This window comes from Pipra filicauda, unplaced genomic scaffold, assembly GCF_003945595.2.
Source record: "Pipra filicauda isolate LSUMZ 115617 unplaced genomic scaffold, ASM394559v2 scaffold147_size4022426_pilon, whole genome shotgun sequence".
Classification (NCBI taxonomy): domain Eukaryota; kingdom Metazoa; phylum Chordata; class Aves; order Passeriformes; family Pipridae; genus Pipra; species Pipra filicauda.
In genome coordinates, this window is record NW_024103962.1 from 405971 (window position 1) to 420141 (window position 14171).

At 42.5% G+C, this 14171-nt stretch overlaps 1 protein-coding gene across 2 annotated transcripts in view; it reads right to left on the bottom strand.

Moving 5' to 3' along the window:
• The window catches only part of MIA3 (MIA SH3 domain ER export factor 3), a 28049-nt gene extending 17148 nt beyond the window's left edge, over positions 1-10901 (bottom strand). For both annotated transcript variants that reach the window (XM_027721287.2, XM_027721286.2), the window contains exons 1-4: positions 10748-10901; positions 9956-10089; positions 4729-4815; positions 187-3127 (exon numbers count right to left, since the gene is read on the bottom strand). In XM_027721287.2, the coding sequence (XP_027577088.1) occupies positions 187-3127; positions 4729-4815; positions 9956-10089; positions 10748-10901 (3316 nt within the window). The remainder of the gene's footprint in view (positions 1-186; positions 3128-4728; positions 4816-9955; positions 10090-10747) is intronic.
• Between the last annotated feature and the right edge of the window lie 3270 nt (positions 10902-14171).

A 14171-nucleotide genomic window follows, 5' to 3' on the forward strand; every position in this document is an offset into this window, starting at 1 on the left:
CTGAGCCACTCATCACAACACTGAAAACACGCATGAAAAATAAGCAAAATCCCAGAAGATTTCACAAGGCCTCTTTCAATTCTACTCCCTCACACTCTTCTTAAGGCTTCTCTGGGTTACATAGTGTTGCTTGGGATAGGGTTTTACTTCCGTTTCATCTATTTATTAACTGGTTTGACATCCTACCTTGAAAGTGCAGCTGGTCATCTTCCTGTTCTGGAGCAAATGCAAGTGGGACACTCTCACTGACAGACGAATATTTACTCCTTAAAGAATATATTAATTCTTGAATGTCATCCATCAGTGCACTCTCCTCATCATACAAATCCATCTCTTTCACCACCTCCTCTTTATTTTCTGCCACTCTGGAGTCCAGAACTTTTCCTACAACATCCATAATGTTCGACTCCGAAAACTCAAGTATCTGGTCCAAGGCTTTTTCTACATCTCCGTTATTATGGCTTGCCTTACGAGCAAGCTCCATCTCCACCTTCATGTCATGGAACATGGCTTCTATCCTGACCACGTGTTGGAACCCAAGGTACTTTTGCAGACGCATCACACGCTTCTCATCCAGAAAATCTCTTATTATTGTGAGCCGCTTCACAGACTCACTGAAGTCTGTTACGGTGTCATTCGTGGCTGCTGAGCTGTCAGCAGGGCTGGGGAAATGCGCAGATTGCTGCTGGTCATTTCTTGTATGCTCTAAATTTTGCACCTCTTTTGAGTCTTTTTGTGAAATGCCCTCTGGGAGATGGTCTTTCTTTTGGTCAAAGTCATCGCTGTTTTCTGTGTCAGGAGATTGGAAATTATCTTCTTCCACAGCTGATGGCTCCTCAGTTTCAGAAGACTCATCATCATCTTCCGTGACATGTTCCATCTCATCCAATTTAGCATCTTTTCTCATTGGTACATCAACATCTTTGTTCCCAGTCTCGCTTGCATTTTGCATGCTGATTGTTCTTTTATCCTCCTTAGAAACTGAGTTTGTGTCCTCTCCTGTTTTGTAAGTAGGATTTGGGGTTCCTGAAACAGCTTCACTAAGTCCTTCCAATTCAGGATTTGTATTTTCAACATTTAGTGTATCACCCTGTACATTTGCAGCCCTTACTTGTGACAGCTTTGCGCTTGCTGCATTCTCATCTTCCAGCAGCTCATCCTCTTCTTGTTTCAGGTCAGGGTCATCTTCAGCATGTGGCTCTTCAGATTGCAATTCTGGTCTTAGAGTTCTTTCTTTAGCTAAATCTGTGCCAAGATTTCTGTCTGAATCTGCATCCTCAGTACGAGCAGTTCCTTGCTGAGTAAGATTCTCTGTATCAGTATTCTGTGTAGTGCTTTTTGATTTTTCTTCTGGGGAACTTTTCTCAATGCTTTCTTCAAATACTGGCATCTTGCCAGGATTTCTTGAAAGTTCTTCATTCACATCTGCCTCTAAATACTCAGTCTCATTTTCCCATAGCCTATGTTGCTCAACAGCTCCACTATGGCTTGGGTCTCCCTCCCCTGCAGGAGTTTCTTTCATGTTTCCATTTTTTATTGCCGGTTCTTTGTTAGGAGAGGCAGGTTTTTTATTTTCGTGATCGGTCTCCCCTCTTTGATTTAAATCTTCTTCATGTCCAAGAAGTTCTTTCTCCACTGCAGGCATTCTATGCTCCACTTTCACTCTCAAGGGGTCAGTATCTCCTAAGTCACTTTGAGATGCATTTTTTACCTCTTCCACTGGTTTGGCTGGAACATCATCAGAAGGCTTGTTCTCAGCTCTTTCTTTCTCATTTGTTTTGTCCCACGACCTTTTGTGCTTTAAATCACTCTCCAAGACCTCCTCTGAGGTATCACCCTCAAGCTTTTTCTCACTTTTCTCTGTTTGAGCAAGCGGCATTCTTTCGGGACTTTTGTTGATACCATCAGCAGATGGTTGTAAAGCATCTTGCTTGTTTTTAACAAATGATTTGGACTCCAGATTATCTTCTGGACTAGGCAAAGCGGGAGAATCAGGCACAGCTGTACTCTTTAGCACTCCAGGATGTGACTCTCCTCCATCAGTGAGCTGCTCTTCAAACTGTTCAGTTTTGTTTGTTTGTTCTTTTGAACTCAGATCACCAGAACCTACAGGTTCCTTTCTAAGGAGTTCTTTGGAGAGATCCTCAGGCTGAGTTTTTGCTGGTGCTTCTCTTTTACTAATTAGCACCACGTCATCCTGTTTCTCTTTTGTCTGTTTAGATTCGGACCTGTCCACACTTCCACTGTCACCTGACCTCTTGCTCCTACTGAAGGCATCCTCAAGAATTAATGCATCTGAATTGGGTTTCTCCTCATTGTCTCTTTGGTTATTTAGCTTTGTAGCACCCATTGCATCTTCATCAGGTTCATGGTTTTGTGACTCAACGTCATCGTTTCCATCGTCTTCTAAATCCTCTGGGGATGTAATTTCATCCTCTGCCGTAAAAGACAGCAAAGGGATTTCTGCAGACTGATCTTCAAAGTCTGGCTCCTCCTCTGCATCAGCAGGATTAATGCTCAAATCATCATTTAAATCATCTTCCAGTGACGTAACAAGGCGAGTCACTTCATCATCTGATACAACAGCATCAGCAGTTGAGCCAAATTTTGTTTTCAAGTTCACAGAGAGCTCTCTGTTTAAAAGTGTGTAGGCATTGACTTCTTCATTCTCTTGGTCGAGTTGACTTGTTTCACCCTGAGGAATACTAGTGTTTTTGGTATTTTCACTTTCTAGCCCTTTTAATTTCCCATGTAGCATGCCTTTCAAGTGCTCATGTGCAATTTGATCTCCCTGAGAGTTTTCTTTGTGACTATTGGCACTGGAGTCTCCCCCAGTATTTTCAGTTCCTTCTGTAAGAGAACTATCTACTTCGTGTGTCAAGACAAGGTTTTCCTTGTCTTCTTCAGCGCTTCGCTCGCCTGTCTCCAAAGCACCAGGGGGCATTACTCTACCAGCCTCTTCAGTCTCCTTATCCCTCTCTGTTCCTTCAGCTGGTTTTGTCCCTGGATCACTCGATTCAGCTTCCCCTTCATTTGCTATCATCTCTTGCAATGACTTTAAAAGCTCATCCACATTATAATTATCAAAGTCATCCCTTCCGCCATCAAAGCAAACAAAGTCTGTTTCCTGAAATGAAAAACAGTATGTAGTCAAAATTATTATTTTCTTTATTACAGTGATGACACCAAATCCATTTTCCTAGTTAGAGAGAGATGCAGCAGCAAAGTAACTTATGTTAATCGTGCAGAATTAACCTCTTGCGTCCTTAACCAAAGTTCTGAAATCGGTGGAGGTTTCACCCAAGGACTCATAAAAGCCTAAACAAAAAGTGTTTGGCTTTGCCCTTCCAGAGACCTCCTAGCAAGGAACAAAGTAGAAGTCAGCAACAGAGTTGACAGTATTACACTTTACTCGTCATCATATATCCTGAATCAAAAACGAGTCTATTGGTGAATGCCAGTGAAAAGAAGAAAACAAATGTTGCTAAGCTTGTTTGTCACAATCTCTTTTAGCTGATGTCTCCTTAAATTACCAAGTCCTCCAAGTTGAAGCTCCCTGTCACACAATTTCTGAAAAATAAATAGAAGCAGTGCAAGACACTGAACATGATTGCATAGAATGGTTTGGATTGGAAGGGACCTTAAAGATAATTTAGTTCCAATTCTCCTACGATGGGCAGGGACAACTTCCACTAGACCAGGTTGCTCAGAGTCCCATCCAACCTGGCCTTGAACACTTTCAGGGATGGGGCATCCATGACTTCTCTGGGCAACCTGTGCCACTGCCTCACCACCCTCACAGTAAAGAATTTCTTCCTAATATCTAATCTAAACCTACTCTCAGTTTGAAGCCATTCCCTCTTCTCCTGTCATTACATGCTCTTATGAATGGTCTGTCTCCAACTTTCTTGTGGGCTCCCTTCAGATACTGGAAGGCCAAAGTTAGGTCACCCCAAAGCCTTCTTTTTTCCAGGCCGAACAAACCCAGTTCTCTCAGCCTTTCCTCATAGCAGAGGTGCTCCATCTCTCTAATGATCTTAGTGGCCTCCTCTGGACTCACTTCAATAGGTCAGTGTCCTTCCTGTGCTGGGGACCCCAGAGCTGGATGCAGGTGTGGTCTCACCAGAGTGGAGCAGAGGGGCAGAATCACCTCCCTTGACCTGCTGGCCAAACCGCTTTGGATTCAGCCCAGGATATGACCGGCTTTCTGTCTAACGCTGCAGCCTCAGAGGCCTTACTCACACAACTGTGGAGTTATCAGCTATTAGTGCATGAAACCTATTCATGCGTGAAAAGGCTGAAGGACCAAATCTAGAATCAAAGGGCTAAGTGTATCAGGTTCTCTTTGTTTCTGACAGTACTTTAAACTTCAAAAGTTTGGGAAAAGAAACCGTTCTGAACACATACCAAAGAGCCTATGCTCAAGCCAGCTAGTGGCACTTCTAGAGTTCAATCCAAGCAGATTCCATTAGAAGAAAACCATAACATTCAAGGAAAGAAAGATCAACGCCCACATTTTGGGCTGATCCTTTCACACTCATCCACATACATAGCTGCACAAACATCCACCCCCAATATATATGTGCACCCTTGCACATTGTGGCTGCTTACTAACAAAAAGTTACTAAAAATCACGATATTCCCATTCTCCTCCTCAGGGATTTTACTGAATGCTGAGGTTAGGAAACAGTAAGAAGCCCAACTGAAAAAAAAAAAAAGAATACTTACATCTGTTGGCAATTCTAGCTCCTCATTGGAATAATTATGATTTATTTCAAGTAAATCCTTTGGAAAATATCCAAAATCACTTCCAACCTGTCACAAAACAAAAACATAAGCAAACAAAAATCCATAGAGAAGCTTTAGAAATCATGCAACTATGTCAAAAATCCTAATTGCAGACACCAGCAACAAATATGGCAAACTGACTGTCAAGTATTCTAAATGACGTTTAACACAGTGAATGAAAGACCAGTGACACCTTATTTATAGTTTTCATTGAGGTTTTATACTACATTTCACAACAGCCTTGTGAAGTTGGTAGGTTCTAACTGTTCATGTTTTGAAGCCTGACATATAACAAATTATTAGGAGAGCTGGGAACGAAGCCCACGCATTCTGGCTCATGTACTTTAGCTGCTATTGTGTGCTCTCAGGGGCACCACACATGCCTCGAGGATTTTCTCAAGCAGCAAGCAGAAGAGGATCTTCGACTAATAAGATTTACATCCATGCACAATATTATAGCCCAGAGTATGCTCACTTTGTAACTTACAAGAAAAAAATAAATTCTTAAAGCGGATTGTAGGAAAATGCAAAATTGTACCTGAAGTACTAATCATTTTAAAAGCTGTGTGGAAAATATACCCTCCTCTGCAAATGCACTGTTGCTCTTCTTTGCCTAACACAAGCAAAAATCAGTCACAAATGGCTATTTTCAAGCAAGTCAACATGTTAAGCCAAGGCAAACAGTGGAAGACAAGAATCTCTCTTATCAATCACCAGATAATATCTACACAGTAACACTGTCACTTGAGAGTTCTGACAACAGCTGTCAAGAAGCTGATATTAATAGCATGCTATCACTACACAGATTAGATAATTCAGGTAATTAGACACACCTAAAAAGGTACAGAGTTCCTAGACGACCAAAATATCTGGGGGGAAAAATAATGTTGGTCATTTCCTCAATCATTTATTATATGAGGAAAATGACAATTGCCCATTTTCTTGAAGAGTTTTTTTGGGAAGAGCAGTCAGCTAAAGATCAAATTAAAGAAGAAATCAGTTGTGTCAAAACAATTAGGGATACAGAGATATATGTATTGTTACACTAATTGCACTGAAACAGGTTAACCTGAGTTGAAGTTTTCTGGATTTACAACAGCATGGAAAAAAAGAAAGGGAATTAGTATCTAGTAAATAATAGGTACTAATAATTTTGGTGGTGTTTGTTTCAATATGCAAAGTAAGCCCCAATGACTTCCTTTTTTTACTGTTTCTCATTCAAATCTTGCCTTCCATAGCTGATATCTCTGAAGTTAGTTACAAATATATTTAAAAAGCCAAACTGTTCGCTCCCCACCTTTTGCAAACACATATACTCTCTTACAGAAAATAGATAATGAATACAGGTTTATTATTGGGAATTACCAGGAATGAGAAATTAATTTTGCCAAATCAAATCAAAAGCTCATCCTTGCATGGTATGCTACAGTTTTACTCTAAATAGGGTTGTTTTTCTCTCCAAACTTCTACTCTAGTTTTAAACAATCCTTCTGAAAACAAAAGCTGAAGCTTCAAAGTAGTCTTCTTACTAATCTCTGTGACTCCAATTATAATCAGGCATCACAACTTGAAACTCATTTATTATAATCCAAGCTGCTGACCATACAAGTCCTCTGCAGTGACCCAGTTTGCCACTTCTGTGGTTTATGAGCCATATGGGATCTGCTTGCCCAAAATTTCATCTCCTTCTGTCCCTACAAGTCCTCTCTTGTAAAGGAAAAAAATGCCTCATTGTGCAAATAAAGGAAACATTCTTCATTCTCTACAGACATGAGAGAGGAAAGGCATTGTGAATGCCAAGTAAATAAGGGAGAAAAAAGTGCATCTTTCATTTCCACTCTCTTTCCAGCTGAAGTGTTGTGCATGGACAAAGCACGTAGCTGTGTGTGCAGCATCTGTCCCCACCAGTGCCCACGTGTGACAGGCAGCTGCAGCAGATCCACTGACCAAGAAGCCAGACCCTCACACCACCTACCAGAAAATAGACAGCTGGGAAAAAAAGAGGTTCACATGTTTTCAGTCTTAAAGCCCACATCCCTAAAGCACAGGCACCTAAAACTGCAGAACATTATTGGGCAAAGATGAGCTCGTTTGTTCCGCCCTTGCTGAATGCTGGCATTGTTAAGAAAACACAGAATTTCCCTGGTCCTCTGGGTCTTCCAAACATACTCTGTCTTCCTCTCTTACCTTAAATGTACCCCTCCTGTCTTTCTTTTTACTAACTTATGTACAAGATTTGAAAACAAACAAACAAGCAAAAGAAAAAAACAACCCAAAAAGCAACCACCCAAAAAGCCACAGTCTGCAGACAAGTCCATTTCTTGTAATGTTAGGCCAGAAATAGTTTTCTCAACCTTGAATCATAGGCATAAAGTTCATCTCTTTGCCATAAGATAAAACAACAATCTTAAAGTGTATTTGACAAAAAGGTTTTCTTAAAAAGCAGCAGTTTTTACTTGGAATTACCTGAATCACTTTGGGAGTTCTGGACCCTGCTAAAGTGAGGGCAGAGTGCAGGGGAAATGCATAGGAGGAGAGTCTACATAACAACTTGATGGAGTAAGCAACACAAGGTTGATGCTGAAGAGGAAACTTGATGTATTCATGAAATTCACAGCGTAAAATGACCATTAAATAGTGGTCATAGAATATTTTCCAAGCTTTTGGGTTTGCTTTATTACTGAGGTTTAGATAGCTCTGCTAAAAACTGCATGCTATATAATGTATAGAATATACAACTGGGTTGCAGAATTTTTTCACATGCAAAATACCCAATGAGCATAGTGTGTGCTCTGTAAGCAATAAAGTATACAAGACTGGGGTCATAAAATAAGGGACCTATTTTATCAAAATACAACATGTCTGCTGGCACAGGGCAATAAAAAAAATAATCAACAATGGTTTGAAAAGGGTGGAGTGAATTAGGAAAGCAAAGGCAAATAAAGCCCAGACCTAACTGCTATAGATTTTTCAGACTTGGTGAAAGGCTCCTTTTCTTATCAGATCATCTCTCTTCAGGTCAGAAATACTGTTGTATTTCTCATGGCTCCTCCAAATCGATTTCAGGATCAGAATCTGTATTTACAACTTGTTTCAAATAAGGTTGCATTAGTTGAAGCTTCTCATACACACATTCTCCTAACCTCTGCCCACACCTGAAGATCAGAATCCCAGTTATCCCTTGATTTCAAAGTTTCTATTAGCCCCTAACAAATCCTTTCCCCCTAAAACTTTGGGGAATGGAAAAAGGCGGTAGGGCAGATGTGTGGGATCAAATGATGCCCACAAAGCCCACATGAAGTGATGCAATGTGGGCAAAATGTAAAGGGCTGTGGCAGAAGGTAACATGCCTTCCACTGGAATTCGTTCGATGGCAGATCTCACTGGGTAGCCTGTTTTTAATTAGCAAGGAGCAGCTTCCCCCTAGCTCCAAGACTGCACACAGCAGGCACGGCTGGTCTGCATAAATCAAGCTGCTCAGCCAAATCTGGCATGGGAAGTCACACTGCAGGAGAGAGACCCCAGTGCTATCTGTGAGTCAGGGACAGGAGCAGACTCAACATGCAAGGGCAGGCACCTCTGACCCTGCTGCAGCACCTCCACGCCGAGTGTTGCAGTGGTACAATTAATGCAGCAGCCGTCAGTCAAACTGGGTGAAAAAGAAATAATGGTTACAGCCACCAAGCAAAAGAAATCAGTCTGTCAGCACAGCTGTAAAAGGAACATTGAAAATAGTGTAACACAATTGAAAAATGACAAAAAATAAAATGGAGCTTTGAAATTCTTTCAGACCTGCCAACTTCAGCTTTTACTTGTTAAACTCAAAGCAAACATCCTTTTAACTTGGAGACACACCTAACTGTTGCATGAGCTTCCTATCAGCGAATAATGCAACTGAATATTAACTCAGCAATTACCTTAACCTGCTGTCTGATCTTGCAGCCCGCATTACACCTCGTAAGAAGATGCAAAATTGGCCCCACGCTGCTACTCCGTGTCTCAAGACCCAGTAGCCCTGGAAACCTGTACCATCTAATTAACCAGATTATTTATGGTACAGTACCCGTCAGGAGGGAATTACCAGCACGATACAATTATAAACTCGTCTTTAACCACGTGCTACAGTTTTTCTACTCTCTTCTGTATCGTTCTAATTGGATTCAGCTCTTACTGAGAGCTTGGCTGTCCACGCCCAGCCTGAAGTGGTTACAGAAAGTGATACATCCTGAGTTTCACTAAACCACTAGTCCCACAGTCAACACGCAGGTGTGATTTCAAGCACCTTGGACCACTGGCCCAATTTTCTATCCCTTGGGAAGACCAGAGTAAGAAAGGAGGTTGAAGTAAACAATCTGGACACAAAAAAGGTTATAGGGTAAACACGGGGAGAAAGCAACAGGGACTAGGTTTAAGGAACCTCCAGATTGCCAGCATTTTCAAGGGAAGCCCACAAAAACTGCTCTTCCTCTGGGGTATCTCAGTTCTGTTTCTGTCAGGCAAATAAGGTGCTTATGAAAGTCAAGAGGAGTTTTCTATGAAAAAACTGCAAGTATGGGGATGTTCTTTTTCCATTAGCAGAAGCTTCTCAGATTGCCCAAAGACGCTGACTCAGGCAAGGCCACTACTCTCTAAGCTGCTACAGCGCGGCTGAGAGAGAGAGAGAGACCTTTTAAAAAAATCAAATTTACCTTAATCCTTTTCAGTTTTACTACTTTTTTCCCTCCAACTGCAGACGACTATTAGGAAGAGAAAAGCAATTAAAAGATGTACATGGAGCGATCTTTAGCAGGATTACAAAGAGCAGGATGAGACCACGTTCTGGGAAAACACAACCACAGGCTTAAGCCACCCAAAGTGGGAAAGGTGGCTCAGCTTCCAGACAGGCCCAGGGTCACGACTTACAGTGCTGCAATGGGAGGTTTCCAACACAAAGGCAGTTTTCTAACAGTTTTTAGCACACATTAGGGTTGCCCATTTTTCACAACACTTAGGTTTGATCAAACCTCATCCCATTTCCCACTGGTCTCAAGAAAAAATGGCATTTGTTATGTTATTTAGTCATATTCAAAACTGTAAGCATTCTCTTAAAAAGCAAAAGGAAGAAAAATAGATTGCCAATAGAAAGCACCAAGAAGAGCAAGAAGAAGAAATGCTTTACAGTACTTACACTTCCAGCCCAAAGCTCTGTTGATTTTCCTACTAGTTTGTAATACACGTACACCGCTTCTCCCTTCTTAAAATTTACGAAGCGACAATCTGGACCTTTAAAATCCCGCATTGCCTTCCCTCGGCACATTAACACTGTCCAAAGAAAACAAAGAGAAGAGTACTACTTAAAAAAAATAACAATAGTAATAATACACCCGTTTCGTTAAGAGGGACTTTGCCAACTGGCAGTAAACAAGACCTCTCCGCAAGCACCGCTTTCCTATTTTTCCAGGCTGAGTCAAGAGATAACTTAAGTGAAAGTATAGCTAAAATAAGAGATTAGGTTAGTTATAGAAAATATAACTAAATAGTTCTATTTAATTATAAAAAAAACCCCAAATATTCTGATCAAGACAAGCGTTTGACAAAGCATTGGAGAATTACATTTCTGAGGTGCACTATGAAGCTAATTATTAATGTTAAATTAGAAAGATGACATCCACGTCCAAGCGAATCAAGTCCTGAAATTATCCCACGCACAGAGAACACCCAGAAAGCGGGTTTACCACGACAGGGCTTTGCAAGAGACAAAAAAAAAACCCAAAAAAAAACAACCACGGAGCTGCGGGGACCTGAAAACTTGGCCAAGGGGAGCGGAACGGCGCGCGTGGGCGCCGCGTTCCCGTTTTCCCGATTCTCCCCAGTTTCCGTTCCAAAGCCAGGAGGGAGCGGGGGGAAGGGGGCTTTGGGAAGCGCCTCCGGGAGGCATCGTTGCCCACCACCACCACCTTCCCCCGCCGCCCCCACTCACTGCTGCACTCGGGGTCGGCGCAGCGCTTGCGCTCGGCGAAGCGGCGGCCCAGGTCGGGCGCGGCGGCGGCGGCGGAGCAGCGCAGGGGCGGCGGGGGCAGCAGCAGCAGCAGGGCGAGCAGCAGCCGGGGGTCCGGCGGCGGGGCTGCGGCCATGTCGGCAGGCGCCGGCAGGGAAGGAGGGACGGAGGAGGGAGGGAGGGAGCAGACACGTCAGCAGCGCCGGCGGGAGGGCGATGTGGCGGGGGAGGGACAAGCGCGGCCCCGCCGCCGCCGCGGCGGAGGGAGGGAGGGAGGGCAGCGCACGGACCCTCCCTCTCTGCCGGCGGCATCCCGACCCCCGCTCTGATCCCCATCCCGATCCCTGCCGCCGCGCCGGGCAGGGATCTTTTTCAGATCGCCGGCTCTTTTTCAGGCTCGCCCCGCAGGGGAGAGAAGAGGGAATGTTCTACCTCTTATTTGTGCTTACTAATAGAGGGTCTCGCTAGTAGAGGATCGCTGGAGTAGCGAGCGGCGCAGCGGCCTGGCCGCGTTGCAGGAAGGATGTACTCGGCCCCTGTAAGGATATGACAGACCCGAACATCCCTCTGGCTGCTCTCCCTGCTGCCCTGCCGAGCAGTTCTCATCTCCGCTGGGGAGGAGCAGCCGTCGCCTCCCTCAGTGGCTTCCGAGAGCCTGAGGTTACACCTGCAGTGAAAGCGGGTTTTGAACTCACTCACCCGTGGTCCCACTGGGGAAAGTGCAGGGTTTCACACCAGGCAGCCGAAAATACAGGATTCCCCACCAGGCCTATCCTTGCCCTTCTGTAGCTGCAGCTTCCACTTGCTGATATATTTTAGGTATTGAATGTTTGCAAACAGAAAGATGTGCTTGCACACATCTGTGTCTGCCCTTGCAGAATCCTGAGTTGGAAGGGACCCACAAGGATCATTGAGTCCAATTCCTGGCCTGGCACAGGAAGGTCCCAAAATCCCACCATGTGCCAAAGTTTTGAGAGCAGAAGAATTGGGCTTATTACATACACAGTAACACCAAAACAGTGAGTAGTTAATGAGAAATAAATACGCTGATGTTCCAAAGTCCTCTCATCAAAATTACCTATACACATTTCACATTCCTGGAATTATGCTGCAATGGTAAAAGAAAGAAAGGAAGATTTTTAGAACCATAATCACCAACAACGTGAATTCAATTGGTTACACAGGCTTGAACTTACTGTTCTCTGGCCTTTACAATCTTCTGTTTTGAATGGAAGTTGCTGTGTCAGAAGCAGTTCTGGTGAAGGAAAGCTGCACAGCTCCGTGGGGAGAGAGCAGAAGAGAATCATGAAATCACAGAATTCCAGAATAGTTTGGGTTAGCATTCCCTTTTCTTCACATCTATCACTTTCATGTTGCTTTAGAGATCTAAAATAGCAGGATGACAGCAAGAAGTGACAATGCTAATGTACAGCTGAAAACCAAAACTTTTTATCCCTCCTTCTTTTCAGTCTCATGTTAATTAGCAGAGCCTCTGAGCGGACGAAGAAAATAAATGACACAGCCAATGGACAGGTAACATAAGACAGTCCTCTTGCTGGTTAATTTTAATCTTTTTTCACTTTCCAAAGGGCAGAGTCTGAAGCAGCTCCCAAAATGAACAGGCACTCAGCGGAACTCATAGTAAGGTGAATGTTTCTGCTTTTTTTTTGTGAATGTCAAAGGACAACTCTGAGCAGCTGAGGTTTTTTTTTAAGAGCCCTTTTAAATGCTACATCTCAAGAGTTAGCCATCACCACTTCTAATTGCATGTGTTCTTATCCCATCCTCATGGCTACTGATTTTTTTGCTCAACAGACTCTCATTTCTCCATCATACAGGGCCTGAGATCCAAGTTTAGTTACTGCTATGTAATCTCTGAAAAATATGTAAACATTTAATTTTCAGCCTCCGTCTCGAGCAGTTTAATGTTTTAATCACACTACAAAAAAGTATCAAGGTAGAGACAGGTATCTACCTTAGTGCTGCAATGAAGTGTCGGTACCTCTTTGCCCACCTTGGACATCCTGCCTGTCAATCCTGAGGATCCACATGGTACAGGAATGCAATGATTCATTCATCCAGTGCCTATGTTCTCCAGACCCAGTGCAATATCGTGGCTGTAGCCCCCCTGTAATTTTCTTGACATTTTTGTGTTTCACTTCCTATAGAATGAGGTGATACGTATTTGCCATTGCTGATATTGGCTAATAAAAAGCTCTAGGAAAGCCTAACTCAGAAAACCTAGAAGTGAATTTTGTCACAATTTACAATATAGAAGTAAATGAATTCAAGTCACATTTTATGATGACTGTACAAATGAAAGACAAGCATTTTCCCCTCAACACTAATATTTCTTGTGTTCTAGTGCCCACACCTTTAGGTCCAATCTCTTGTGAAGAAAGAGCTGTTTAGTAATTTTCCATCAGTACAAAGTTATCAAGCTTATCTTTATTAAAAGACCAAGACAAAAGGTAACGGTATCTGTTGGTCATAAAGACAAGGGCAAGAAAGGGAGATGTGAAGAAAAACAAGATCACATAGTTCTTGCATAAGTCATTGCCTTTATTGTGCAATAGTGAGCAGCCAATAGGTATACACAGGATTACCACTGCAACTGTCCAGCATTCCCTAAAATTTCAAGTATTTCAGAGTAAAAGCATACCCACTTATTAACATACCCAGCTTTCCCCAATGTGTGACACAAACCAGAAATATTTTACTTAGTTCAATTTAGATATTTTAGGCAAAATTTCCTTCAGTCTTCAACCCCAATGTTGGAAACAGATGTATTCAACTATGAGAGTAGCCCCACTGCACATGGGAAATCTAACATTTTGTGTGTATCTACAGTTACAAATCAGCTCTCCTATCTATTCTGCAGTAAAATACCTACTAAAATAACTAATACCCACTAACAAGATCAGTTGGCTAAGTTTATCTAAGAATCTGCAAAAACTCTGGATACTGAAATTAGGGAATTGATCTAACAAAAGATCAGAAGTGTTGTAGGAAGTGCCATCACGCTTGGGGAACACCAAAGATCAATGAGACACTCACAGAGGGTGTCAATTATAAAGGACAGTAAAAGAAGATGACACTCTTAGAGAGGTGGTGCTATATGACAGTTTATCATCACTAGTCCAGTAAGTTAATTGTCAATTAATAATACAAAATATTTATGAACTGAAATGCTGGTTGTATACTGGAAGAACACAGGATTAAAAATAGAGAAAAAGTAAAGGGAGACTTCTGTTGTCCCTACACACTTATTAAATGTCGTATTAAGGTATGGTACTGAGGTTCAGTGTTCATATACTGCAAACAACTGTTCTGCCTTGTACTATTCTCTTGACACACGTTATTGATCACAGCTGAACCAGGATACTGCATTACATGAACCTTCAAT